The sequence below is a fragment of the Hyaena hyaena genome, unplaced genomic scaffold, assembly GCF_003009895.1.
Source record: "Hyaena hyaena isolate Hyena2069 unplaced genomic scaffold, ASM300989v1 scaffold_29, whole genome shotgun sequence".
Lineage (NCBI taxonomy): Eukaryota > Metazoa > Chordata > Mammalia > Carnivora > Hyaenidae > Hyaena > Hyaena hyaena.
In genome coordinates this window covers 304,468-332,396 of record NW_024080661.1, presented here as the reverse complement: position 1 = coordinate 332,396, position 27,929 = coordinate 304,468, and the positions used below count along the sequence as shown (strand labels likewise).

The 27,929-nt window shown below is 59.1% G+C and overlaps 2 protein-coding genes and 1 long non-coding RNA gene across 9 annotated transcripts in view; 1 reads left to right on the top strand and 2 right to left on the bottom strand.

Moving 5' to 3' along the window:
• Positions 1 to 16,051, top strand: part of RARA (retinoic acid receptor alpha) — a 43,505-nt gene extending 27,454 nt beyond the window's left edge. For 4 of the 7 annotated variants that reach the window (XM_039227708.1, XM_039227709.1, XM_039227707.1 and 1 more), the window contains exons 3-9: positions 7,978 to 8,126; positions 9,386 to 9,527; positions 11,538 to 11,698; positions 11,944 to 12,120; positions 13,466 to 13,670; positions 14,499 to 14,657; positions 15,282 to 15,499. In XM_039227708.1, the coding sequence (XP_039083639.1) occupies positions 7,978 to 8,126; positions 9,386 to 9,527; positions 11,538 to 11,698; positions 11,944 to 12,120; positions 13,466 to 13,670; positions 14,499 to 14,657; positions 15,282 to 15,499 (1,211 nt within the window). Of the gene's footprint in view, positions 1 to 1,851; positions 2,598 to 7,977; positions 8,127 to 9,385; positions 9,528 to 11,537; positions 11,699 to 11,943; positions 12,121 to 13,465; positions 13,671 to 14,498; positions 14,658 to 15,281 lie in introns of those variants that run through there. The other 3 variants (XM_039227713.1, XM_039227714.1, XM_039227711.1) reach the window with 3 other exon arrangements.
• LOC120229005 lies at positions 3,616 to 4,946 on the bottom strand. The gene is made up of 3 exons (XR_005527649.1): positions 4,834 to 4,946; positions 4,641 to 4,666; positions 3,616 to 3,667 (listed from the first exon to the last, which is right to left on the bottom strand). It is a non-coding gene; the product is annotated as an uncharacterized LOC120229005 (long non-coding RNA).
• Positions 16,052 to 21,332: 5,281 nt separating the features above from the next.
• On the bottom strand, positions 21,333 to 24,327 carry GJD3 (gap junction protein delta 3). The gene has a single exon (XM_039227885.1). It carries the CDS (start codon positions 24,167 to 24,169, stop codon positions 23,312 to 23,314), a length of 858 nt encoding a protein of 285 aa, XP_039083816.1. The 5' UTR covers positions 24,170 to 24,327; the 3' UTR covers positions 21,333 to 23,311.
• Positions 24,328 to 27,929: the final 3,602 nt, after the last annotated feature.

Sequence of the window (27,929 nt, the reverse complement as noted above, 5' to 3'; positions counted from 1 at the left end):
TATGCTGCCTCTACCCTAGTCCTCTGTCAGTACCTTGAATGAACTCACCAACATCTCTAACCTCAGGACCTTTGCACAGGCTCCTTCCTTTACTGGGACCGCATTCTTTCCTACTCTTTGCCTGACTTATAAACTTCTTCTCTTTCTTTAGGTCTCTGCCTTGAGGTCCTCCCTGACCCTTCAACCTAAATTAGGTACCTGCAGTAGTAATTCTCCTTCAAAGCCTACTATAGCTGTTTCAGAACATCAGTTATCTGTGTGCAATTACCTATATGTGTGTTTATATATATATATATATATATACACACACACACATACGGCATCATCTTTAGATTCTTCCACTGAAAAATATATATTATATACAATTATATATATATATAAATAATTATTTGCTTAATGGCAGTTGCTTCTTAAGGTCTGCTAGAACAGACTTCCCCGAGTATCCATATAGGAGGTACTCAGAAAATACCTTTTCTTGAATCAGCCTGGCATGATGGGAGTACGGGCTTCGGCAGCAGAAAAGTTCAAATGCTCATTCTAGCTTTAGTAGCAGTGTGAACTTGAACAACCCATCTAGCCTTGCTGAGACCTCAGTCTCTTTATATGTGAAATAGGAATAATGCCCGCTTATCTCTTGGAGTTGCTGTGAGGATTTAATAACCATGTTAAGAACCTGGTTTCTTGAAGAATATTCTTGGGAAGCCTGTCAGTTCCTATGCCTTTTTAGAATGAGGGAGCTCTGCTGCAGAGTCAGTGGGAGTAACAGGATACCCTCTCCTCTAGGGGGAATCCCCCCTCCTTCACGGACCTACCTAACCTAGACCTTTTTTCCACTGAAACTGGCATCCCGAGGGCCTCCGGGAGGAAGTGGTCAGCTGGAAGGCACCAGCCCCTCCTCTCTCCAGGGCTGGACTGCGCGGTGGGGGGCCAATCCTGGTTCCGTCGCTGGGAGACACCTTGGGCGGGGCTTTGCTCGCCGGAAGCACGCAGAGCGTGGGGAGGAGAGCCCCTTCTGCGAACGTTTGTGCCAAAGCAGACGCGCTGCAGCGTCGGGTTCCGGCAGGCGGGCGGCCGGAATCACACATGATGTCACAGACAATGACACAAGCCGGGTGTCTCATCCCGACACTACGTCTGGGCTGCACAATGTCACACCCGGGACACCCGGCGCACGCTGCACGCCGCATTCGTGGCGCTAACACTTGGCCACGCGCGCCCTGGCCCTTCGCCTCCTGCGGCCACTCTCCGCGGCTCCAGGGACGCTGGCCTGGCCCGAGCGGGCCGGGGGCCGGCGGGCGAGCCCCGCGGGCGGGCTGGCGAGCGGGTGATGTCACGGGCAGCGGTGGGTGGGTCACCCGGAGGTGAGGCGCCGCCAGGCGAGTTCAGCGAGAGTTCAGCCGCATTGCATTAGGCAAATGAGGCCTGGGCTGGGTGGGGGGTGTGTTGGGGGAGGACACCGGGACCACCCCCTCCTCCCCGCCCCGTCACCTCTCCCCCACCAGCGCCGGGCCGGGGACTGACCGAACCACTGGGGAGGCTGGGAGCCGGAACTGGGATGGGGTAGACTCCCGCCCTTCTTCCGTTCCTGCCTCAGCGCGCAGCCCCCACCTCTCCGCGTACCCTGCCTCCGTCCATCCTCCGCGTACTCCTTCTCTGTAGCCTTTCCCCTGGCCGTCCCCCCTTTTCTCCTCCCCCTTCTCAGGCTCCCCCCACTCGCCCGCCCCAGCCCGCCTCTCCCTGTCAGTTCCCTGCGCTTCTCCCGCCGGACCCGCCCGGCAAGGGTTAAGTCAGGGGCGGTGCCTGGACGGGACGGGGCGGAGGAAAGGGGGTGGGACCGCCAGGGTGGGGGCGCGCAGGCTCCGGGCGGGGGGCCGCAGCGAGCACCTCGGAGACCTAGCGTCGGCCGGCGGCCCCGTGCCTGGCGGAGGCGGAGCCGTGCGGGGTCCCCACCCCCACCCGGAATCCTCGCCCCGGAGAAGCCCCGAGAGCCCCTGCGGGGAGGAGGAAGTGCCCGGCGTTTCCCCCCGCCGCCCGTGCCCCGCGCCGATCCCGCCCCCGGCCGGCGCACTTGGGGAGCCGCGGGACTCTGCCTAGGACAGCATGCGACTCGAGACGGGAGCCCCCTCGAGGTGGAGCCGCTGAGTTCCCGGGCCTCCGGCGGGCGTTCCTGGGGGGAGCCAAGGGACACCCCCCGCCCCCGCCCCGCACACAACTTCCCCGCTGTTCACCTGGGACTGGCGGAGCGACCAGCCGACTTAGACGCAGGACTTCGGGCGACGGGCGGCCCGCGGCCCGGGTCGCCAGTCGGGGCGAGGGGGACGTGCCCCTCGCCCCCCGCTGCTCTCCGAGGATGGCGCCGCCGGCTGAGTGAGGGAGGCGGTGCGCAGGACTTCCCCGCCCGGACCTCTTGTCTTCGCGGGGAAGATGTACGAGAGTGTGGAAGTGGGGGGACTCACCCCCACCCCCAATCCCTTCCTGGTGGTGGATTTTTATAACCAAAACCGGGCCTGTTTGCTCCCGGAGAAAGGGCTCCCCGCCCCTGGTCCCTACTCCACCCCGCTCCGGACTCCGCTTTGGAATGGCTCAAACCACTGTAGGTACCGGCCTCCCCTCTCCCATTGTAGGAGCTGGGGCTGGGGGGGGGGGGCGGGGGCTGGTGGTGGTGGCGGAGCTGCCACTCCCACCAGGGGTGCGGGCCTGGGGCTCGATGGGGGCCTTGCCTCTACTTTTCACTTTCCCGTCTCTGTTGCTGAAACTCGGGTGCCCTTGCTGGACAATTGGAGCCTCCTAAGTAACCCCGGGGCGCTATCTCTGTTACATTAGGGCTGAGGAACTTTAGAGGTTCCTCCCTTCAGGGAACATTTGTTCATCTGTTCTGCTGCTTCTTGTAGGGGAAGTGCAGCCCTTTGCCTCCACTTTATAGGTAATCTTTTTGCTAGGAATCCAGTAGCTTCAGGGCAGAGTGGTCCTTTCTCCCACCCTGGAGGGTGGGGTGAAGGTCCTATCTGTGGGCTTATCTGCTCTAGGAGGAGGGGCTTCTTTCCTAGATCCCACCCGTCAAAGCCTAGGGGAGAGCCCCCTCCTGTGCAACAGCTGCTGCCCCCAGCCCTTGCCCTTGTGTCATTATAGTCCCTGTTGGGGAAGCGCACTGGGTCTTTGGTGTTGGCAGTGGGGTGTGGCAGGAAGAGGCAACTTCTGACCCCCGTCTGCCATCCTAACCACCTCTCACATTGGGGAGGGCACTTGTCCAAATGAGGGTTGCCCTGGGCCGGGACCCTTGGCTGGCATCTGTAAGGTTTCTGTCCCAGGAATGGAAAGGAGAGGCTGCTCTGGTGGGAAGAATCCCTCCCTCCTAATCCTAAACTGGTTTGTTCTCTCGGAATGACTTTGTTTTTTGTGGGTCTGGGGCTGCTCTGGAAATGAGGGCAGCATTCCCTGCCAACCCAGCTGTGACCTTTTGTTACCCAGTTTTCACTTAGGGATGGGGGCAGGCACTGGGCTGACCCGAAGAGGGGCACTGAGCCCTGGCAGCCCGCTCACCTTCCTGCTGTCCTCCGTCTGGGCTCGGGGCTCCTCTGGAAGGGAGGGGCTCCGGGCACCCTCGGGAGCTGTGAGCGCCTGGGGTGCACACCTGGGCGTGTTCGTACCCAGCTGTGAGGTAGTGTACCTGCGCGGGAGGGAGCGGCGCCACAGGGCTATTGTTACCTGGCTCGGGTTTCTTCCCTTTCCCAGCTCGGGGCTCGTCTCTTCTCTGGAGCTTCTCCCACCCTCCCGACCGGCTGCCTCCCTCCTGCCTGCCTGAGAGGAGGGGTGGAGTTGGGCTCTGGGGGCAGATTGGAGGAGGTTGAAGGTCAGCCCCCAGCCCCCTTCGCTCTAGGAAGAGAGACCTGAAGTGGAGAGAGACCCCACCTGGGCCCCTCCCAGAGCCACCTCATCTGCAGCTTTTCCTATTGTCCTGCCCCCTGACCTTTGCCTCTGGGGCCGCGTGGCTGGGAGGCTGCAGGCCCTGGATGCCGGGAGGGAGGGGGGTGTGAGTGGTGTGAGTGCCGGTTGACTTTAGCCAAAGGGGAGAGGTAACACCAGGACCCTGTTTCCCACTCTCCGCAGCTGGAGCAAGGTGTTCCTCCCCAGTGGGATAATTGGGGCACAGCTGTTGCGGTCACCCCCTCCACCCCCTTGGCCGCCTGTGCCAGAAGACTAGGGGGAAGCTGGGATCAGAGACCTTGGGTTCTGCCCCCATCTCCTCCTTCACCCCGTGGGGACAGCTCAGCTCTCCCGTGGCCCCAGACTGCTTGGGGAGGAGGAGCATGCAGTCCCGGCAGGCCTTGGGTTTGGTGAGGCTGGGGATGGGGAAGTGGAGGGCTGTTTCCCACACACTGTCTGGGGTTAGGTAGAGCTAGACGTCTGGGCTCCGCTGTTCCCATGGTCCCTTTGTAGGTGTGTGTATGCGTCATTGGTCGTGGTGCCAGTGGGCTCAGCCCCAAAGCTGTGGGCTGGGAGTTGTTCTGAGGCACAGGAAAGACCTGGAGGCTTCTGGTGGTGACTTGACCCTGTCGTACACGGGGTCACACAACTGTCTTGGGAGGAATCCCTTGGTGTGTGCGGAGGTCCTGCGGTGACGGGCCGTCCAGCCTGCTCACCTGAGTTCTCCACCGCCTCCTGCCACCTGCAACCCAAGATGGGAAGAGAGTGCAGGCTGGCTGAGGAAGGAGAGCCTTTCAATCCTGCAGGGCCCTGGGGACTCGCCTCCCTCCCCAGAGACGCTGTTGTGGGGCATTGAAGGACAAGGGGTACACAGGATGCGGCTCCCCATCTGTCCCCCACCAGTCTCACCGCTCACGCCTCCGCCCGCTCCCAGACGTCCAAGAATGTGAAGCACGTGGATGCCCGTGGTGGGGGGAGGGGGAGAGATGGTTATCCGGGCGCTGGGCTAGGGGCCTCCTTCCCTGCCGCTACACCCTGAGCCACCCCACCCTCCCCCGAGGGGAGGGAGGGGGCGATGCAGGGGAGGGCCCTGTGCCCCCTCCCCAGCCCTCCCCAGGGGCTGCGAGGGGAGCTGCGGAGGAGCGGGCGCCAGCTGGATTGGGAGGGGAACCGCTGGCCGGGGGCCCAGCTGATTTCCTGCTGATCTCCTCCAGGAAACCGGCCCCTTGTGCTAGCCTGCGAATGGCTCTGGGGCTGGGGCGTGGGGAATCCGGAGCACTGTGCCTCCTGCCTCCGGGCCCCTGCCCGCCCAGGACGGGGGAGGGGCACCTGGCAGTGCTGGTGGGAGGGGACGCCTGGCTTCCTGGGCTGGTTCCAGCCCTCCGAGGGGCGAGGGGCGAGGGGCGCTGGGACTTGGAGCCGAGAAGGTGTGGTGCTCTGCAGCCTTCTTCTGCAGGAAGAGGAGAGATTTGTGGGCTGGCGCCTCTTGGGAGGATGGTGAGCGGGGAGGGGCCAGGCCCTGGCTGTGCTTTCCCCAGAGGTCCAGTGTGCAGACATAAGGCTGAGTCCTGATTCCTGCAGAGGCCAGGAGGGTCCCAGAGTGCCCCCCCCCCCCCGCACCAGCTTCCCTAGCCTGCTGGCCAGAGGCTGGGGAAGCGGAGACTGGGCCAGGGCTCTGGGTTCAAAGGGCGCAGTGCAAAACCTCTAAGCTGTTACCTGGGTGACAGGTGGGGATGTGCTGGATGTGGGGGTGCAGAGCATGCTAGAGCCTCAGAGGCAGCCAGCCACAGTGGGGTGGGCTGCAGGGAGGCCTCACCCAGCCCAGACTGTAGCTCCCACCTCGGCTCATCTCCCCCATCCTGCCAAAAAAAAAAAAAAAACAACCAAAAACGATTTTAAAAAGCACGTGCTTTTAAGTTCTATAAACACCCTCTGGACTTTGCCTTAGGTCCAAATTTCTTTGGGTCTTTTCCCCTTTAGTCAGTCCCTGGCTGGCTGTCTCTCATCATGGTATCCTGTGTGTCTCCCCATGCCCTCCCCTCCCTCTGTCCCAGTCTGTACCCCAAAGCTCCATCTGTCCTTTCTCCCTCTCCTGTCTGGTCCATTTTAGAGGTGGGCCTTGGAGAGGTGGGCCCAGGGCAAAGGGTGGATGCAGAGGGCAGGGGAGGGGAGATTGGTGCCCTCATCCTCTGCTTGTTGGAAAGCAAGCTGGGATTCTAGGCCATGGTCCCCCCACACCCCCTTGTCCTTGACCCCCCCCCCCCACCAGTCTGGATTGTCTATTGTTACTCCTTTTACGTCTTGGAAAAAGTTAGCACAACAAAGAGCTCCTTTGTCACTCACCCCTTTGCCTCCTGGCCTCACCCAGGCCCCCCAACCCCCCCCCCCCCCAGCAGCTGTTCTCAGGCCTCTCGCCTGTCTGATTTGCTTGTCTGGCCTCTGGGAGGGTGAGGTGGGGGGAAAGCCAGGCCAGGGCAGTTCAGTGTTGGGGTGAGAAGCAGAGGGCCAGGGCAGGTCAGTGACGAGGCTGTGGATTGGTGGAGGTGTGGGCATCCACTGTTCCTTTGCTGCAGGCTGGCCTCTGGGCAGGGACAGGGCACGGGACCACAGCAGTGCTGGTCAGCCAGGCTGACCCGGGAAGTGGTGCCCAGGCCCTGCAAAGAGCCAGGAAAGCCCTGCCAAGGTTGTTGGCCTGGTTCCCGGTCATCAGCGGCCTGGCAGCTCCTGGTGTGTCTGCAGGTAAGGGGGGTTCGTATGCAGCCAGCCCCCAGTGTCCAGCTACTGCTTTTCTCTGTGCCTGGACTTTGGGGCCCCTGTGATTCATTGCCGTAAGGTGCTTGGACCGGAAGCTGCTCTGAGTTCCTTTGAATTCCAGAACCTTGTGTGCTGGAGTTTGGGATGAGACTAGATAGGATTCTGGGTTGTGGGAGGAGACCGGGATCTACCTACTCAGGGAGGCATCCATGCCCTTCCTTGGCGCTGGACAAGTAGACTCTGCAAAGGCCTCTGGGGGATGCCGGGTGGCACCTTGGGAATCTGGGATTGCCTCAGGTCACAGCTCTCATCCAGCGTGATACCACCCCCAAGCTGCTCAGGCTTTGGGCAGAGACAGCCCCCACCCAGCTCAGCTCTGTTCTGCCTGGGGTGATGGGCAGGGGGCCAGGCACTGGGGAGGATTTGGCTAGTGGGGGCTGCCCTTGTTGGCTGGGTCACCCCCCACCCCTCCCCCCACCCCCACCCCACTTGCCCTCCTGAGGCTGAATAACCGGAGGGGGGAGGAGGGTAGTAACCCGGACATAGTATTGAGGGCAGACAGACAGAGCATTGATAAGAACAGATCCCCTTTTGTCATGCTGCTTCCCCCCTAGACAGGGGGCACCTTGGAGCAGTGGGCTTCCGGGGCCCAGAAGGACTCTTCTCCCTGCCTCCAGGGGTCCCCCTGCTTATCTCAGGGGAATCCCTACCTGCTCTGCTCTGCTCTGCTCTGACATGGGCGACTCCTCTTTGCACACCCTGCCTTGGGTCCCTGGCCAGGGGATTGTTTAGTTGGAGGAGGGGCTGTGGCTGCTGGCTGAGGGGTGGAGAGGGGGGGGAACGGAAGCAGAGGGGGTGGGGGAGTGGCCGCTTTGAATATCCTGTTGACCCCAGTTTCCTCTGCCCCCAGCTTGTGTCCTCTTCCTTCCCTCCTCATCAGACCTTAACTCCTTCCTAACTTGGGGGAGATGGGGTCAGGGCTTGAGAGCCAGGCCGACTCTGACCCCCAAACCTCAAGTGTAGCTCCGTCTGCATACAAATCTGATGGTTTATCCCCTGATCTTTCTGGTTTTGAAGGTGGGGTGCTGGGGGAGTAGGCAGGAGTGATGGGAAGCCGGAAGCGTCATTGGCAGCCTCATTCTCCAAGTCTGGCTGAGAAGTCCCAGCTTTCCTGAGACTGTCCCTGCCCCACAGTGAGAGCCCAGGGAGCAGCGGTGAAGGCTGGGAGAGGCAGGGTGGGTATGGTATTAGGGATGGTGACCTGGGTCTCTAACTGCCCCTCCCCTCTTCTCTCTCTAGCCATTGAGACCCAGAGCAGCAGTTCCGAAGAGATAGTGCCCAGTCCTCCCTCGCCGCCCCCCCTACCCCGCATCTACAAGCCTTGCTTTGTCTGTCAAGACAAATCCTCAGGCTACCACTATGGGGTCAGCGCCTGTGAGGGCTGTAAGGTGAGTTGAGGGGGTCGCTGGGAAGAGCAGTCCTGATTGGATAAGTGGGATGTCCCCATTGCCTCGTCCTGGAGTATGCTGGGGGCGGTGGGGGGTGAGGAGATGTCTCTGAAACTGCCGCCCTTGCTTCCTTCTGGGCAGAAGGTGGCAGATCCTTGGAGGAAGGGAAGACTGCATTAGAAACTTCCCACGGATGATCAGGAACCCCCAAAAGCAGAGGTCCCCCCTCTGCCTGAGCCCCTCTCCGTCTCCATCCTCTAGCCAGCAGGGCGTGCGCTCCCTCTGCTGCCACCCAGGTTGCCATAGTGAGCTGGCTGCCAACTGGGTCTTGGCGAGGGACCCAGGAGGCTTGCCCCCAGTGGCCCTGCCTGAACCTCACCATGGCAGCCTGGCAGAAGGCAGCTCGGAGCAAGCGCCCTGCCTTGGCCTCTCTTTCAGGTGCCCAGGCTGTGGGCTCCCCGGGGTCTGACTGGATTTCCCCGCACCCACGCTAGGCCCCAGGGTGCAGATGTGGCTGCCACCTTTCCGGCGGCTGTGGGCATGGCTCTTCCCCTCTCCCTAGTGCCTGAGCGTCTGTATTGGCTCCTTCCCCAGAGATCGGGGCTCAGAAGCTGCACAGCTTTGAGGCTTTGAGGCACTGGGCTGCCCCTCAGCGTGGAGTGTGGGGCAGAGAGAAGGGCAAAGCACAAGGCTTTGGATGTGTGTCCCTGCCTGTCCTGTCTGGCTGTTCCCAGTTTGTCCCTGGTCGCTTGTCTCTGGTCAGCCTGTGTGTGCAGCCCCTGACCTGCCCAGGTCTGCCTGTGGTCACGGACATCTGCCTGGTCGGTGGCCGTGTGTCTTGCTGCCTCACTCCTGATCACGTGTGCATCTCCACCTCTCTGGCTGGCCTGCGTATGTCCCTCTGTGGCCTCTTTCCCTGTACTCTGAGCGTGGGGCTTGGGTTCCAGAGCCCTGCCTTCCTCCATCTAGTCCCCTCTGCCCCTTATCCTGATGCACCAGCAGCCCTGAGGTCCTCCTCCCCGGGAGGGAGGAAGCCAGGTGTGTGGAAGACCACTGTCCACCTGCGGTGTTGAGGCGGGCACTGGGGGTTCTTCTGGGGGTGTCCTTGTTGGACTGTTTTCTTCACCTTGTCGGGCATGCCCCCAAAGGCTTGGGGCAGCAGGCGGCGCGTGCCCCTCGGCCCCCAAGGCCGGGGCCACAGGCCTGCACCGCTCCCACTGAGGGTGCGGCTGACCTGACTCCTTTTCTTCCATACCCAGGGCTTCTTCCGACGCAGCATCCAGAAGAACATGGTGTACACGTGCCACCGGGACAAGAACTGCATCATCAACAAGGTGACCCGGAACCGCTGCCAGTACTGCCGGCTGCAGAAGTGCTTTGAAGTGGGCATGTCCAAGGAGTGTGAGTGCCCCAGTGCCGGAGCCGGCGCCGCGCCAGGCAGGGCCTGATGTGCTCCGGAGAGGCCATGGGACTAGGGGCGGGTGGATTGTGTGTGTGTGGACGGGAGCGCATGGTGGTCGGTGGTGGGGTGTGCGGGCTCGTGCTTGAGGACGGTTTGTGTACAGCTGCAGGGACCCGTCTGTCTGTCTGTGCATCTAGCCAGCTGTGTGTCTGCGTGTGGGCAGCCATTCTCGCTCGCATGCGGGTGGCCGTGTGTCCTCGCACACGCGTGCGTGCAGGTGTGCTTCCAGGCCCTGCTTAGCTTTGGGGTGGGGCTCAGGCATACCCAGCGGCCTCTGGATCATGCACCTTAGGGGAGGGCTTGCACTGAAGGGTGCCGGCTGGTGTTTGTCTGTTGTGTGTGTGTGGGGGGTGCGTGGCTGGCACAGGGAGCCATTGTCTGGTGAAGCCTGGGACCTAGAGTTGGAAAAGAGCACTGGGACTTCTCAGGTCCCAGAGGAATGGGGGTTTCCAGTTTGGGCTCAGCTGAGGCGCAGTGGAGGGAGGGAGGGAGGGAGGGCTGGACAGGGAGACCCTCTTGTGTTGAATCATGGGTGTTGCCGTGGTGACCGGTGATTGATGATGTCAGAGATAAATGACGCTGACAGACGCCTCCTTGTCTGCGTGGCCGTTGCCATGGAGCCTGAGCCTTGGGGGATGGGGTGGGGGAGGGGGCTGCGGGACCCCCGAGCCCTTTGTGGGGAGGGCAGTGGAAGGAGGAAGTGGGGAGGGGACACGAGGAGCCCCAGATAGGAGCAGAGGGGCCCTGCCAGCTTCCTGCCACCTCTTGCCAAGGGAGGCAGAGGACGCATGGTCTGGCACCCAGGAAGTGGCGGCTCTACGCTGTAGAGTGGGTGACAGCCCGGGACCCTTCCCTTCAGGGCCCTGCGGCCACCTCCCACTGCTTCTGCCGCCTTCCACTCCCAGCTCCCAGAGCTTTTCAGCGCAGAAGGACCAGGGTGGGGACCCCCTCTCCCTCCCATCACCAGCTCCCCCTTTCCCTCCCTCCTTCTCCTCTCCGGCTGCTCTGTGCCCCGGAGCTGAGCAGCTGCCATTTCAATAGAATTAAAGCTTCCGAATGATAAACGTCTTGTCACAGCTGCAATTTTCTCTTCCCAAATTATCCCCCCCCACTCTCCCTCTCCCTCTCCCTCCTCTCCCTTGCACTTTATTGAATTTGCAGAATCGACATGAGTGATCTCCAAATTATGCCAGCTCCCCCCACCCCCACCCGCTGCCCCCTCCCTGGGCCCCCCACCCCCACCCTCTCTTCCTCCAGCGTCAGCAGCCGCCACCACTGGCCTTGTGAGTGATTGTGTGTCTGGGATAATCGGCTGGTAACGACCCCATCGCTTCTTTAAAGCCGAGTGGTGTGTGCGGCTCAGCGCCCCTGGTGATTTGTCAGCTCCCCTGGCTAATGGGCTGAGAGATTCTCCTGCCCGGCCCCCACTTTCAGGCTGGGGAGCTGCTCAGAGCCAGCCCCAGGGACCCCCAGGGAGACTGCTGCCAGGGGGGCTGGGGGCCAGCGGAGGCAGGAACCAGTCCTTCCTGGAAGCAGAGGGAGTAGGGGGCGGGGGAGGCAGAGCACGGAGCTGGGACCGGCCGCACACTTGCTTTCAGCCCTGGACACCTTGCACCCCTGGAGTGGCGGGTGGTGTGGCTGCGTGGGAGTACACGGGGTGGGGACACGGGCTGGCCGAGGGGTGTGTGCGCTGTGGTCACGTGCTGGGGCAGGAGTTGCCATGTGGGTGGTGGGCGTGGAGGGGTGGGCTGTGTGCCAACACCTGACCTGCATGTGTACTCGTATGTGCATGGTCACAAGTGCGCTCCCGTGTGTGTGCTCCCGTGTGCGTGCGCCAGGCCTGGCTGGGTGGCTTCTGTGGCAGCCAGCGGCTCTGTCTGGTGGGAGGAGCTCAGGCAGGGATGGCCACCGCCCGCACCTGCTGTAACCCCAGCCTCTGTCCTCCACAGCTGTGAGGAACGACAGGAACAAGAAGAAGAAGGAGGCACCCAAGCCCGAGTGCTCTGAGAGCTACACGCTGACGCCTGAGGTGGGGGAGCTCATCGAGAAGGTGCGCAAAGCGCACCAGGAAACCTTCCCTGCCCTCTGCCAGCTGGGCAAATACACTACGGTATGGTTTCCCCCGCCCTGGCAGGGTGGGATGCACCCAGTGCCACGGGGCCCATCTCACCCCTCCCCACCCCTGCCTGGGCCTCCATGTCCTCCCTTCCCCACTTCTCCTTCCTCCTGCTGAGTCTTGATCCAGGGGCTCTCAGGAAGTGAAGTGGGTGGAGGGCAGGCCTGTGGGGGCAGCGGAGCCAGGCTGAGAAAGGGGTACATGAGGAGAAGGCCCTCACTGTCCCCCGTCCCTCCCAGAACAACAGCTCAGAGCAACGTGTTTCTCTGGACATTGACCTCTGGGACAAGTTCAGTGAACTCTCCACCAAGTGCATCATTAAGACTGTGGAGTTCGCCAAGCAGCTGCCCGGCTTTACCACCCTCACCATTGCCGACCAGATCACCCTCCTCAAGGCTGCCTGCCTGGACATCCTGGTGAGGGTCTGCACCCTGCCCACCCGGGCACCGCCCCCGAGACCTTGGAGAAGGTCCTTCCACTCAAATAACTGCCCTCCCAAACACACATTTGGAATCCATCTATCCAAATGCCCACCACCCAGTGTCCACCCTTCCTTTCCCCAACGCGTCCACCTGTCCACTGAGCTGCTCAGCACCTTGATGTGCCCATGCTTCACCAATTCACCTATACTTGCATCCGTCCACGCCCACCCCATCTTTCCACTGGAACTTTCACCCCACCACCCATCTGCCCACATCTTCATTCTAATAAAGATTCAGGACCCCTGTGTGGCCAGGCCTCGAGCTGAGTGTCAGGAACAGAGATGAACACACCAGCCCCTGTTTTGAGAACCTTCTGTGGGTGGAGGCAGCAGATACGTAAACAGAAGTTATAAAACTGTGCTGAGTGCTGGCTAGAGATGGGGGAGGGCTGTCCCTTCCCTCTTGGGAGCAAGAGTCAGGGTCCCGGGGAAGGCGTCCTGGAGGAGGGGGCATCTCGAGCTGTGTAGAAGGGGGATGTGAGAGGGCTCTCACTTAGGAACGGGGTGTGAAAGGCCCAAGGGGGTGTGAGACCAGCTGGGTTCACGAGACTACACGGCATTTAGTGGGGCAGAGGGTGGCGGGGCTGGAGGCAGGATGTGTGTGATGGGGACTGTCAAAGCCAAGGCTGGAGGGACTCGCCTCCATCCCCTCCCTGATGGGCTCAGCTCACCTGTCCCCTCTTGGCCACTTCCAGGGTAGGAGAACCTGGGAGGTGACCAGGCTTGCAGCTTCCTGGTAGGGGTGGGTAGGAGGGGCAGAGTGTGGCATCTCTGGGTAATCTCCTGTCCCTATGCCTCAGATGCAGGAGTTTCAAACCTGGATCAGGGTGTGAAATGGTTGAAGCTGATACACATTTATGGAATTGTGTTGTGAACCCAGTCCCGGGAACTGTAGACGCGAACCTGCTGTGGTCTTTGCCTCCTGAAAATTCTAGTTTCCTTCTAAATTCTCTTCATGGATGGAGACCACGTGATCTAGGTCTGCACTGTCCCATACAGTAGCCACTCGCTGTGTGTGGCTCTTTACGTTTAATTAAGATTAAACATAGTTCCTCAGTCGCACTAGCCACATTTCAAGTGCCCAATGGCTACATTGTGGCTGGTGGCTACTGCTTCCATAGTGCAGACCTAGGACATTTTGGTCATTGCAGGTTCTAGAAGGTTCTATCCGACAGCACTGGTTTGGCCACCTGCCAGGTGATCCTGTGGGGGATGCTAGTACTGGAAGTGCTGGAGGGATGGGGGTCAAGTCCTTGAACCCGTGCATCCTCTGCACCCAGATCCTGCGGATCTGCACGCGGTACACACCCGAGCAGGACACAATGACCTTCTCAGATGGTCTGACCCTGAACCGGACCCAGATGCACAATGCCGGCTTCGGCCCCCTCACGGACCTGGTCTTCGCCTTCGCCAACCAGCTGCTGCCCCTGGAGATGGATGATGCTGAGACTGGTCTTCTCAGTGCCATCTGTCTCATCTGTGGAGGTGGGCAGGGAGCACGGGGCTGCAGGGGGCAGGACCGGGGTGGTGGGGCGGCCCCCAGAGTCTCTTCCAGGGAGAAGCCTAGGGTCAGATCAGAAAGGGACCTTGGCCTCTGTCAGGCCCCTCTCAGAGCGGCAGACCGAGAACCCAGAGGGGGCAGAGTTTGGTCTACGGCCACGCAGCAAGGGGGTGGCGGTGGAGACCTGAACTCTGGTTCCCTGTTTGTGGGCCGTGCTCCTTCTAGGGGACTTAGGAGTGAAGGCTTAAAGGTCAGACCACTCAGGTTCAAATCCTGGCCAGCTTGTGACCTTGAGCAGTTGTTTTGAACTTCACTGAGGCCCTATTTCTTTAAAATGGGGCAGTAATGGTCTCCACCTCATAAAGTTGATGGGGGGATTAAGAGGGTAATAAGTAAGGCAGAGTGTGCCTACAGTAAGGCCCAGTAAATGTTGGCTGCTGTTATTATTTTGTTAGGAGTTTGACATACTGTGCTGGGGTCCATGATGGGAGGGAGTGAGACCCACCTGGGCCGCCGCTTTCTGCTGAGGTTGCCACTGCCTGTGTTCCGGAGGGCCCATCCCTGTAAATTGGGTTGTCAGAGAGGGCCCTGGACAAGCCCCACCCCAGTTCTCCGCTCACATGTAAGAGCCTCTTGGGGCCTTTCTCACAGCACACAGGCCCCATCCACTGCCCTGCAGGGGGAGGTCTCAGGAGCAGAGATCCTTAGCCTGTGGCCTGCGCGAGTGCGCCCTCCCGTGGCCAAGGCTGGGAGCGCAGCTGTGTGCCTTGCGTCTCTGAGGCAGCAGCTCAAGGGGGCATCTGGTTCCTCAGACCGGCAGGACCTGGAGCAGCCAGACAGGGTGGACATGCTTCAGGAGCCGCTGCTGGAGGCGCTGAAGGTCTATGTGCGGAAACGGAGGCCCAGCCGCCCTCACATGTTCCCCAAGATGCTGATGAAGATCACGGACCTGCGGAGCATCAGTGCTAAGGGTGAGGCTCCTGCACCTGGAAGGATGCCCTGTGTGTCTGCCGGGGCTGGACCCCGACACCTGGCCCGGGACCCATTGCCCATGCCCAGAGTCCAGCCCCCCACTTGTGAGCCAGCACGCCACGTCTTTGGGCCCAGGACGATGCCCCACTCACCCGGACTTCACCGTGCCCAGGTGACCTGGCTGTGAGCTCTAAGGTGGCAGTGTCACCTCTGTGTGGTGGTTGAGGGCATAGCTCTGCAGCCAGACCCTGTGGATGTGTGTCTTGAGCAGGTCACTTAACCGGCTCTGAGCCTCAGTTTCCCTGGGGGATAATTGATGGTGTTTACAGAGTTGTTTTGAGGTGTCAGTAGGAGAATCCAAAACACTCAGCATCTAGGAAAGGTGCCCAGCGTCCACCCCAGGCAGTCCGACCCCAGAGCATGAGTTTGGAAATACTGCTGCCCCTAGACCTGGGGGCCTAGGAGGGCTGGCTTATGTCAGAGAGCTGAGCCCTGAGTTCAGTCCACAGTGGATGCTGATACTGGTAGTACCAGGCCTCCCACACCTGTGCCCTCCCTCCCAGAGCTTTATGGGGCCTGGGGCCAGGGGCCCAGTACTGACCTCTGCTCCTCCTTTCCCACAGGGGCTGAACGGGTGATCACGCTGAAGATGGAGATCCCGGGCTCCATGCCACCTCTCATCCAGGAAATGCTGGAGAACTCCGAGGGCCTGGACACTCTGAGCGGACAGCCGGGGGGCGGGGGGCGGGATGGGGGCGGCCTGGCCCCCGCCCCTGGCAGCTGTAGCCCCAGCCTCAGCCCCAGCTCAAACAGAAGCAGCCCGGCCGCCCACTCCCCGTGACCGCCCATACCCCGTGGACACAGCCCTCACCCCACGCCCTGGCTTTTCTCTGCCTTTCTACCAACCATGTGACCCCCACCAGCCCTGCCCCCCTCCCCCAGCTGTCCTCCCTTTCCTGGGGGACAGGAGGGAGGAGGTGGCGACTCTTCAGATGGAGGCCCGGGTGCAGATGGACTGGCTGCTCCTGCAGCCTGGGCTGACGTCAAGGGCAAGGTCGTGAACTGAGTGAGGACCCCTGGGCCTGGGCCTCAGGATGGAGCCTGGGGGCCTGGTGTTCATCAAGACAGCCCTCTGCCCCCCTTGCCACATCTTCATCACCAGCAAAAGCCAGGATCTGGCTCTCCCATACTCAGAATCCGCAAGCCATTGCCCCCCGGTCGGGAAACCCCCCCCTGCCTCGGTTGGTGACAGGGGGTGGGCCAGGGGTGGGGGGTTCCCCCTGTACATACCCTGCCATACCAACCCCCAGGTATTAATTCTCGCTGGTTTTGTTTTTATTTTAATTTTTTTTTGGTTTTGATTTTTTTAATAAGAATTTTCATTTTAAGCACATTTATACTGAAGGAATCTGTGCTGTGTATTGGGGGGAGCTGGATCCGGAGCTGGAGGGGGGTGGGTCCTGGGAGAGGGGAGCGGCTCGGAAGGGGCTCCCACTCGCTCTCCATGTCCCCGCACCCCCTAGCCCTCCTCCCCAGCCTTTTTTCCTCCTCAGTTTTCTCTTTAAAACTGTGAAGTACTAACTTTCCAAGGTCTCTTTCCCTACCCCCCCCCCCCCCCCCCCCGCCTAACCACTGGGCGTGGACAGTTTCCTGCAGCCCCTAGAAGGAGGGGGCTCACCAGGAGAGACGGGGCAGGGGCAAAGCAAGGCGGGGGGTCCTCAGAACATCCACATGTGTGTGTCTCAGCCCTGTGGCCTTGGCAGAGCTGCCTCCCCCTAGGGCTCACGTCATCGAAGCCCTCCAGCCCCCCCCCCCACTGTGAAGGGGCTGGCCAAGGGGTTCAAGCGGCCCCTGTCCCCCAGCCTCACAGCCACCAGCACTGCCCACAGCGCCCCCAGACACACACACACGTTCACCCACACCCACACACCTACACACACAACCAACAAATGGGTGGACAGACACACTTGGCCTGAGTTCCTCCGTTTCCCTGGCCTGCCCCACCCCCACCCCATACCCATGACCCCTCCTTGCCCCGCAGGACGGGCCTCCAGGGGATCCCCTCCCCTCACCCCCTGCACCCCCAGGCTGGGGGAGCTGGTTCTGCCCTGCCCTCCTTGCCCCGGGGTTGGGGTCTCATCCCCCCAGAGCCCGCTGGTGCACCTGTTACTGTTGGACTTTCCACTGAGATCTACTGGATAAAGAATAAAGTTATATTTATTCTACACATGCCTCCGAGTCTCACTGCCTCGCTGCCTTCTCCTGGTGTGTGGGCAGGGGGCTGGGGCTGGGGGCTAGGTCTGAGCGTTGGGGGCCAAGCTGCCTTCAGAGCCTGCCTTGTTGTGTTGGGGTCTTTGGTGGAACAAGATGGGCCAGCCCTTGGGAAGCCCTCTGTCTAGGGGTCTACACAGCCTGTGTCAGGGAGCTCCAGTCTGAGGGTGGGGAGGGCAGAGAAGTAGCTGCTCCCACCTTCAGGGAGTCCCCAGTCTGAGGGAGGAAGCCAGCCCCAGCTCTTTGGGAATCTCAGTCTGAAGGAGGAAGCCAGCTCCTGGCTGCAGAGAGTCCTGAGCCCCTGGAAGCCAGAGGTTGAGTCTGAGGGTCCCTAAGTGGCAGAGGAGCTCTAATTTGCACTTGACCTTCAGAGGTGGCAGTTGGCAGGGGCATTTGGGTCAGGAGCTCCTGGAAAGCTGACAAGAACACAGATTGGGATGGAAGCTTAGAAAACCAGTCCATCCATCCTTGTACGTTCAAGGACTGTCCTGCCTTCCCCCACCTACGCCTAGTCACTCTGTAGGCAGGAGGCCCTGAATGCTCCTGGTGGAGAGGGTCAAGTGTGGCAGGCCCGTAGCGTCATCAGAGACCAATTTCCACCCTTCACACTCCACACATCAAGGCCCAGAGAGAGCAGTGCCCTTGTCCAGGATCAAAGCGAATTCACGGCAGATGGGGGGACCAGTACTCAAGGCGCCCACCTCTCAGCCAGAGGTCTTTCCTGGAGTCTTGATGCCCCCGAAGAAGCGTAGAGCACTGAGGTCTAAGGGTTCCAGAGAGGTGGCAGTGGAGGCTGTGTCTGGGGTTGGGTTAGCGGGGCGCCTGGGCAGGAAGAGATTCCTGGGCAGGAAGCGTTCCTTCCGTGGGGTCTGCCTGCCATTTCTACTTCAACCACCAGGTGGCGACAGCTCCTCACGTATCCGGCCGTCTGGGCGGTCAGCGTGCACGCGGAGGCAAGGGCTCTCTTCCTCCAGCAACTATTTTCTAACATTTCAGTATGTTAATGCTTGGAAACAATTGCCTGGCAGATAGGACATTGTCCTATGATTGCTTCTACTTTTTTTCTTCTATAAAGTTTACTTTTATTTGTTTTGAGACAGAGATAGAGAACAAGCGGGGGAAGGACAGAGAGAGCGGAAGACAGAATCCCAAGCAGGATCCGCGGTGCCAGTGCAGAGCCGGAGGCGGGGCTTGAACTCATTACCTGTGAGATCGTGACCTGAGCCAGTCTGACGCTTAACGGACTGAACCACACAGACGCCCCTGATTGCTTCTACTTTTAATTAATATATTGGGAGTTAAAAGAAGTCAGATGGTTCTGTAGAATTCTGTAGAATGGCTTCTGTAGAAGAAGCCTGGTAAACTTTTTTTTTTTTTTTTGAGAGAGAGAGGGTATGAATGAGGGAGGGGCAGAGAGAGAGAATCCCACGAAGGGCAGAGAAGGCGGGGGAAGGGAGAGACAGAGAGAGAGAGAATCCCACACAGGCTCTACACTGTCAACGAGGAGCCTGAAACAGCTTGAGCTCACCTGATGTGGGGCTCCAGTTCACAAACCATGAGATGATGACCTGAGCCAAAGTCGGATGCTTAACTGAGCCACCCAGGCGCCCCAAGAAGCACAGGAAACTTACGGAGTAGGAGTGAATGTTGAAATAAAAGCTGCCACTGTATAATAAAACCATGCAAAAACAAACAAAAAACCACAACCACAAAACCCTGTTTTACTTGTGAAACAGAATCAGGTTTTGGGCTCAGGTAGTTATGGAGAGGCTTTTCACGATGTGACCATCCACTGGGACATTCTAAAGCCATGTGTGTGAAATTTCTTTTCTCTCTCTCTCTCTTTTTTTTTTTTTTTACATTTTAAAAAAATGTTTTATTTCTGAGAGAGAGAGGCAGCGTGAGCGGGGAGGGTCACAGAAAGAGGGAGACACAGAATCTGAAACAGGCTCCAGGCTCTGAGCTGGCTGTCAGCACAAAGCCCGACGCGGGGCTCAAGCCCACAAACCGTGAGATCATGACCTGAGCCGCAGTCGGACGCTTAACCGACTGAGCCACCCATGCTCTCTCTTTTTTTTAAATGTTTTTTTTTTTTAACATTTTTTATTTATTTCTAGGAGAGAGAGAGAGAGACAGCGTGAGCAGGGGAGGGTCAGAGAGAGAGGGAGTCACAGACTGAAACAGGCTCCAGGCTCTGAGCTGGCAGTCAGCACAGAGCCCGACGCGGGGCTTGAACCCACGAACCGTGAGATCATGACCCAAGCGAAAGTCGGACGCTTAACCGACTAAGCCACCCAGGCGCCCCCATGCTCTCTTTTTTAAAAGTAATCTCTACACTGAACTTGAGGCTCCAAGTCACAACCTCGAAGTCACAACCCTGAAATCAGGGGTGCCTGGGTGGCTCGGTTGAGCATCTGACTTTGGCTCAAGTCACGATCTCGAGGTTTGTGAGTTTAAGCCCTGCCCTGGGTTCTCTGCTGTCAGCGCAGATCTCTCTTCAACTCTCCTGCTCTCACTCTCTCTCTCTACCTCGCTCTCTACCCTCTCTACCCCTCCCTGACTTGCACACACGTGCAAGCTTTCTCTCAAAAATAAAAGAACATAAAGCAAACCCAAAATCAAGAGTCACCTGCTCTACCTGAGGCAGCCGGGTGCCTCCACGTGTGTTGTAGGAGGGCATCTTGGGATTTCCAGCCCCCCCTACCAAACGCCAACAGACTGCCTTCATTTTGACAACTGTAGTGGTGCCCCCACATTTACAAAATGTTCCCTGGGAGTTGTACCTTTGACGCTGGGGCTGGAGGTTGCCCTCAGTGACTCATAGTTCAACCACGGCACAAGTGACATTTTGGGCCCAGGGATTCTTTGTCATGAGGAGCTGTCCTTATATGTCTGCAGACATTGCCAAATGTCCCCTGGCAGGGGGAAACTGCTCCCAGCTGGGAACCCCACCATGGGGTCTGACCGGTGTTGTCTGACATGTGCTCTGCACTGGCAGGGGAGACTGACCAAAGAATGGTGACTGGGGTGCAAGCTGGCTAAGATGGTGACTAAATCTTGGGCCTACGGGAGCACAGGGCATTTAATCAGGCCTGGGGCAAACTTCAGAAGGCTTCCTGGAAGAGGTGTTCCTTCCCAGGGTAAGGGGTAAGGGGAAGAGTTAGCCAGCTGGGACACAGAGGTGATAAATGGCTTCATGTGATCAGAAACTGTCACCAGCTCTGTGCTTTAACCATTTGGGGTGGAATGCTGGAAGAAGTGAATTGGAGAGGCTGGGATGGGCTCAGGCTAGGGCTGGTGCAGGAGCTGGACTTGATCGAGAGCATGTTGGGAGTGAAGGATTTCAAGCCAGTCAGTGAGCCGTTTGGACTGGAATTGCAGGGAGCAGAGCAGAAGCTGTGGGAGTGATTCTGGCCTCTGGTGACAGGGCTGACCCTGGGCAGCCCCCGAAAGGATAAGAGTGGATAAAGGGAGGAAATGCTTCTGTGGTAAAATGGGCGGGACCAGGTGATTGACAGGACATGGGAGGTGGGCGGAAGATAGGCTTCTGCAATAGTGGATGGAGGGGGCCCGGGGGGATGGAGATACCAGCACTGAGAAGGGAACTAAGACAGTTGGGATGCATTTGAGGTGCTGGTGACCCCTCCTTCCATCCCTCATTCCGCTCCAGCCACAGTGGCCTCCTTGCTGGCCTCAAACACCCCAGCATATTCCTGCCACAGGGCCTTTGCACTTGCCAGCTCCTCCACCAGGAATGCTCTTCCAGAGCCAGCTTCATGGCTAGCTCTTTCCTACATTCTGTTCCAGTGTCACTCCTGAGGGACAGTCACTTTATGCGCTTACTCTGAGAGATACCTGGCAGTGTATACTATATTTATTGCCTGCTTTGTAAGCCCCTCGAGGGCAGATTTTGTTCACCACTGGAGCCCAACATCTGGATCTGCTCTGTTCAATACAGCAGCACTGGCCATATGTGGTGACTGTGTCTAGAAATGTGGCTGGTCCAAATTGAGATGTGCTCCGAGCATAAAATATACACCCGATTTCAAAGACTTAGTGCATAAAAAAAAAAGAATATAAAATATCTCCTTAATACTTTTTTATATCAATGATGTGTTGAAATAATATTTTGGATATCCTGGGTTAAAGAAAATATATTATTAAAATTAATTTCATGTGTTTACTTTTTAAAAAAACTTTTAATGTTTTTTATTTATTTCTGAGAGAAAGAGACTGTGCGGGAGAGGGTCAGAGAGAGAGGGAGACACAGAATCCGAAACAGGCTCCAGGCTCTGAGCTAGCTGTCAGCACAGAGCCTGATGCGGGGCTCGAACCTACAAACCGTGAAATCATGGCCTGAGCCGAAGTCAGACGCTAAACCGACTGAGCCACCCAGGTGCCCCTCCTTTTACTTTTTAATGTGGCTAATAGAATATCTGAAATCACACATGTGGCTCACATCGTATTTCTATTGAACGGTGCTGATCTCGAACATTGCCTGGCACATAGTATGTGCCGAACAAATATTTCTTGAATGAATACATCTGGAGAATAGCTGTATATCCGCCTTTGAGTTTGTTGTAGATCCACGCTTTGCACACCTAATTCATCAACATCAGAGAGAGAATTGCACACCGTGAACAAGGATACGTGCTTGGGCCTCTGGGACACCTTCGGTTCCTTAGCAACACGTATTTTACTAAGCACCTACTCTGGGGCCATCGTGGAGGAGCGAGTAATGCCATCCAGCAGAAGTGCTCTGCCTGGGGAAGTATGGGTGCCTTGGGTCATCTAGCTCTGACTTGGGGGTGGGGGCTGTTAGAGAAAGTATCTGTTTATTTCCAAATGAGACCAAAAGGCAGGTAGGTATTAGCTAGGGTGGGGAGGGGGCGCTGCAGAGAGGGGCTGCTCCAGGCAGAGAAACAGCATGTGCCAACCTCCGGGAAGGAAACTGGTCGCTGTGTTTGGTAGGAAGAGAACACGGCATGGTTAGGAAGCCCGTGCAGCGGGGCTGAAGCAGGGCCGGGCGGGGCAAGACCAGAAGCCTCACGTAGGTGCTGGACTTACCCTGATGACAGGGAGCCCCTGGGGGGACTAAGCAGGAAGACTATTTAGAAAGACCCCTCCGGCTCCTGTGCGCAGCGCAGGCAGGGGAGTCCAGGAAGAAGAGCACAAGGAAAGGAGGCCAAGGAGGGAAGGGCCAGGGACGCAGAGAAAATCGGGCAGAGTGGGTGGAGGCAAGCCTGCCCAGGGGGGTTGGACAAAGCTCAGGGTGCAGTCAGATGGTGGCCCCTGGATGTCACTTAGGGCCTGAGTGATCTTGCGGAGAGCAGCCCCACAGGGCTGGCGAGGGAGGAAGACACATGGGGGTGGAGAAGAGACGGAGGGGGACAAGAGGCAGCCGTGTAGGTAGCTCTTTATGTTCTCCGAGGAGGGAAGAAGGGGGTGGCTACAGGGAAATGCAGGGCCAGGGGCACATGTCAGCGCGGCTTTGAGGACAGAAGGACTTGGCCGTGTTTATGGACTGGGGGGGGGGAGGGGGAGGGACAGCGGCAGGGTGAGGGGGCCAATCTAGAAAAGAGTCCTGCTCTCTGACCCTACCCCTCACCCCTACTCTATCTCCATCAAAGGGAGGGCTTGGCCACCTGCCTGGGCAGCAAGGTCAAGTGTGGATGGTGTCCACAAGCCCTACCACACTGAGGCCTGCCCAGTGTGAAGGGGCGCCTGGCTCCTCCCTCTGTGGGCTCCGTCAAGAGGGGGGACCTCCTGCAACGCCCCTGCAGGTAGGGAGGGAGCCATTGTGGCTGCTGCTGGCACCAGATCCTGACCACCCACGCGGTACATATCAGAGATCTCGCTCTGTCTCTCACATACGCACACGCGGCTCACCCAGGGCATACAGACGCCTGCACAGACACAGGCCTGCAGGGCGCACACGGACGCACACACAGAGAGCCCGCGTAGGATGTACACACACGGTTCACATGCACCTATGCGCACACACACAGAGCTCACACAGGTTTTACATGCGCATGCGTGCACACGGCTCCTGCCACACCTATGTGTACGTGTGTGCTCCCACACAGGGAGCCCACACAGAGGCACGGCTCAGTCTGAACGAGGAGAGGCCGTCGGCATGCTGGTAGCACAAGGGTTTTTTCTGGGCACCACCTGAACCTCCCCTTCGGCTCTGCTGTGCCCTCCTCTCCTGCACGTTCTCTCAGCCCCAGGCCTCCTTCCCTGCCACCTGGATCAGGGCAGCAAGGACCTGCCACAGTTCCATCTACGCGCCCCACTCCACCCAGAGCACCCAGGAAGTGCTGGGGACCCTGCAGGACAGGGTCCCGGGGACAGTTCTCGGGGAAGCACCTGCTGGCCGCCTCTAGATGGCCAGGTCCCGGCGGACCGTGGCGAGGGACGCCTTGCTGCGGCCGCTGCCGCCCTCGCTGTCGCTGGCCGGCGCCAGGTGCGGGTAGGCAGGGGGGCCGCAGGGGTCGGGGCGCGGGCGCCCGGAGGGCGGGGCCGGCGGCGGCGGCGGCGGCGGCGGCGGCGGCGGGAGCAGCTGCTGCGCCTCCTGGCGCGCGCGGTGGCGGCTGCCGTCGCGCTCTGCCGCCTGGCGACCGCGTCCGGCGCGCGGACCGCCCTTCCAGAGCAGGTGGCCCAGCTCGGCCACGCTGAGCAGCGCCGAGAGCAGCCCCACGGCGAAGTAGAAGAGCACGAAGACGGTCTTCTCGGTGGGCCGGCTCACGAAGCAGTCCACGGTGTGCGGGCACGGCGGGCCGGCGCACGCGAAGTGCGGGGCCACGCGGAAGCCGTAGAGCAGCGCCTGGGCCGCCAGGAAGGCCAGCTCGGCCAGCAGGCGCAGCGCCACGCTCAGCAGGTAGCAGCGGCGGCGCGGGGGCGGCCCCGGCCCCGCGTCCGCGCCGTCGGCCCCCTTGCCGGCGCGGTGCACCGAGTAGATGACGAAGAGCACGGGGGGCGCCGAGAGCAGCAGGATGTGGAAGAGCCAGAAGCGGTAGTGGGAGACCGGAAAGGCGCGGTCGTAGCAGGTCTGGCGGCAGCCCGGCTGCAGCGTGTTGCACACGAACTCCTCCTGCTCGTCCTCGAACACGGCGCCGCCCACCGTGGCCAGCACCAGGATGCGGAAGATCAGCATGACCACCAGCCACAGGCGGCCCACGAGCGGCGACTGCAACTGCACGGCGTCCAGCAGGGAGCCCAGGAACGCCCACTCCCCCATGGCGCTGGGGGGCGCGGGGGCGGGCGTCAGCGCGGATCGGCGCCCCCTTTCTGCGCCCCCCCCCGCCCCAGCCCACGGGGAGAGGTTAGCTAGCTCTCCTCTAACTTGGGGTGAGGCAGGGGCTCAGTTAGGCCTGGGTTTAGCCGGGATTTTGTGGGAACGAGGGAGTCAAGCAAGGGGGCGGGGGCAGGAGGGGTTAGGAGATTCTCAACTGTGGGTGCCCTTCTCCTTGGGGCCAACAGGTGCTGGGGAGGAGCACCACCCTGGTGCTCTAGCCAGACCCCCATGGGGCCTGCTTGGTTGGACCCCATGCTCCTCTAGAGTCTAGATCCGCAGGGACTGAACTTGACATCATCGGGGCCAGACCGACTGTATTGTAGAAGCAGAAGCCCAGCCGTGCCCTTGCGAGCCCAAGGATGCTTTCCATGGGCCACTGTGGTGCCTCCAATCTGGGAGTCCAGACCCAGCCTAACCTGGGAGAGGTGGGAGCCAGCAGACCCGGCGGGAGCTCACCGCTTTCCTTCTCTGCCCATCATTTCTCCTGCCTTTCTTACTGCAGGGAACTCCTCTCCGAATGCGGGGTTGGTGGACATGAAAGTTCCCCCCCACGTTCATAACTCTGTCATTATCCCTTGTTCTAGGGGCCCCTGCCATCCTACCCCGGAGCGGCAGGAATACGGGTCCAGCCCTTTCCCATCTCCTCCCTGGTGTCCCTCTTCTTCCAGCCTCCCACATTTCCTGAGACCCTCCCCGACACATTCACACAGGCCCCAAAGATTCCCAGTGCCCCCAGACCCTCGCCTGACCCCACACTCACCCTGTGGCTGGAGCTGAGGTGTTAGAGCTGAGGGACGGGTCCTGGGAGATGGCTGGGACCTGTTACTCTCCTGGACCCGCTTTCATTTTCCCTTTTGGCTTTGGCCAGGATGGATGACAGGAGAGAATGGCAGAGAGGGGCTTGCTCTCCCCCTTCTCTTAAAGGGACAGGGTGGCCCTGTTGGTTGGCTCCACCCTTGGGGACAGACACAGGGCCATGCCCCTTGCTGGGCTTTGCCAGCCCTCCCTTTCTATCTCTTACCCACCCTCCCCCCATCCCACCCACTGTGTCTCCTCCTGGAAACGGGGGAGGGGGTTAACCTCCCTTTTGAGGGCAGGGGGCTTTATGGAAGCCCATGGAACAGACTCCCCCAAACTGTAAGGCCTAGATCCACTATCAACTGACTGTCACCTTCGAAGGCAGGCTTCAGGGCTGGAGGGGGGTTTGGTGCTGGCGTTGGGGGCTCCAGACACTTAGTAGGTCTGGTTCCAGCTCTGTCACTACTGGCCTTAGACAAGTCACTGAGCTCTTCTGGGCCCAGTCTCCTGGCTTGTCAACTGAGGAGGCGAGGCCATCTGACCCCCAAGTTTCCTTCCAGCTCTATGTCTTAATGCTAAGGTCCCAACCATATTATGGAGAACAAAGAAAACCTGTGCCCAGGGAAGAACCCCCCCTATGGAAACCATTAAGGCATCAAGTGTTTGGCGTTGGTAGTTTTAAAAAAAGCTTTTGTTTTCTTCCTGCTTTTCTATAATTTCCAGATTGATTCTGATAAGCATGTTATTTTATAATGTGAAAAATAAATAGAAGGACTTCTCTGCCCTCATAAGGCTCTGAATCACATTCTACAGCTCTGGGTGTAAGGAGAGAAGCTGTCCCTTAGGGGAAGAGTTAGGATGACTCATGGTGACCTGAGTGGCCGAGGAGGGGACACCCTAGGTTGAGACATTTTGTTTGTCCCCTCTAAGCCTTTCTAGGAATCTGCCCCCTCCCCCCCAAGCACATCATTCCCCTTCCCCACCTGTGCCCCTGCTCTGGACCAGGCCCTGCGCTGAGCCCATCACACAGATCAGCTCATTAAATCCTCTTGACGACCCTGGCAGGAGGGAAGCTGAGACGCGGAGGGTCTAAGCCACTTGCCCACACAGCAAGTAGCCAGTCCCCATCTCATGCCTGGTTTGACAGATTGGGAGCCCACGTGCTCAAGCCCCTCACGGAACTGTTCTCTCTGTAGCCTGGCTGGGCTTCCCGGGTGTTCTGGGGCCTGACAATCCCCAAGGCTTTGGTTGGGTCTGGTTGGCCCACACACCGGACGTGGACCATGCCTGCCCCTCTCTGAGTGGGGAGGCCAAGAATCTCCTCCTCAAAGACATTTCCTTTCCCCTTCAGCCATGGGGGCCTGTATAAATTTCCATGTGTTGACAGGGACCCCCTGGCCTGATTTCAGGGAGGGTGGGAAATGTGCCCTTTACCTACACTGGCTCCGGGGCGCAGCCCAGCCTGGAAAAACCCTAGGTTAATGATGGTTGTGCTGGGGAACCCTCCCCACTGTCATGCAGGGTTCCCTTGGGAGTGGGCCTGGGCGGGGAGACACTGCCTTGGACAAAGTCCAAAGGAAAGCACATGCTGGGGCCCCACATTCCAAAAACAGGATGTGGGGTGGGGGCATGGCTGACCTTCCCAACCCTGACCTCTGCCTGCTCCTGGCAAAGCTGCTTCCCGACCCCCGACCCCCCAGCTCCAGCCATGGGGGCTCAGGGACACACCTCATCTCTCCTGACTGTCCAGGAATGGTCCCTGCCCTGTCCTCATGGCCCCTGCTGGGTCAGGCCACTGGCCCAGCCTGGAAAAACCCCATCAGATCTGTCTGCCTTTGGGGACTGGAAAATGGCAGAGGTGGGGGGTAGGGGGGGCAGTAGCATAGTCACATTGTGCTGTCCCCAGCCTCTGATGCCATAGGCCAGAATCAGGAGACTGTACAATCTCTGGGGCCCGTTCTCCTTCTCAGATAGCGCTGTCCAGCCTGAGAGCAGGTGTCACTGATGCTGCCCAGGGCTGATGACACATGGCCCCAATCTTGGCCATACTTAAGATCTGGAGCTGGGCTGAGAGGCCCATCCTGCCCAGGTTCATATTTAATCTCTGTCCCAGATACTTCAGCCCTCACAGTAGGGGCTGTGGAGCCAATTCCCATTCTGTCACACATGGACACACATATGCAGGCACTACATGGTTGTACCCAGTAAGTGACATCATCAACACATGACTGTATTTTCTCTCCCCGTGCCCCTCCAACATTTTTTAAAAGTTCATTTATTTATTTTAAGAGAGTGCGCATGAGGGGCAGAGAGAGATAGAGATAGAGAGAGAGAGAGAACAAGAGAGAATCCCAAGGAGGCTCCACTGACTTGGGGCTTGAATCCACGAACCGTGAGATTATGACCTGAGCTGAAATCAAGAGTCAGATGCCCAACCACTGAGTCACCCAGGCCTCACAACCCCTCTAACATTTTTTAGTCTTTACAGAAATGTTGCCTTTTAGTGAGGCCTTCCCAAGCCGTCCTAACGGGAATTTAACCCTTTACTTCTTATCCCCTTTCTCAGCTTTATTTCCTTTGCACTGATCACTACATAACATACTTGGTAATATAAAAATTGTATCCCGAGTAGCACCCATCTCCTCCATTAGCATGTAAGCTCTACGAGGTGCTTTGTTCACTGTCCCGTGTCAGCACCTAGAACAGTTCCTGGCACGTGGCAGAGGCTCAGAAAATATTTGCTGGGTGGGTGAATGCGGGGGGCGGGGGGGTGGATGGGCGGGGGGGGGGGGGGGGGGGTGGCGGACAGTGCGGATCATCTCTGCCCCAAGACGATGCGAACGCTCCCTCTACCTCATTTGCTAACTCTGGTCTCCTCTAAAGCTTGTGATCACTTAAGTGGCCG

Excerpts from the sequence above, each read along its gene's own strand:
- GJD3 (XM_039227885.1), bottom strand. The coding sequence starts at position 24,169 with ATGGGGGAGTGGGCGTTCCTGGGCTCCCTGCTGGACGCCGTGCAGTTG.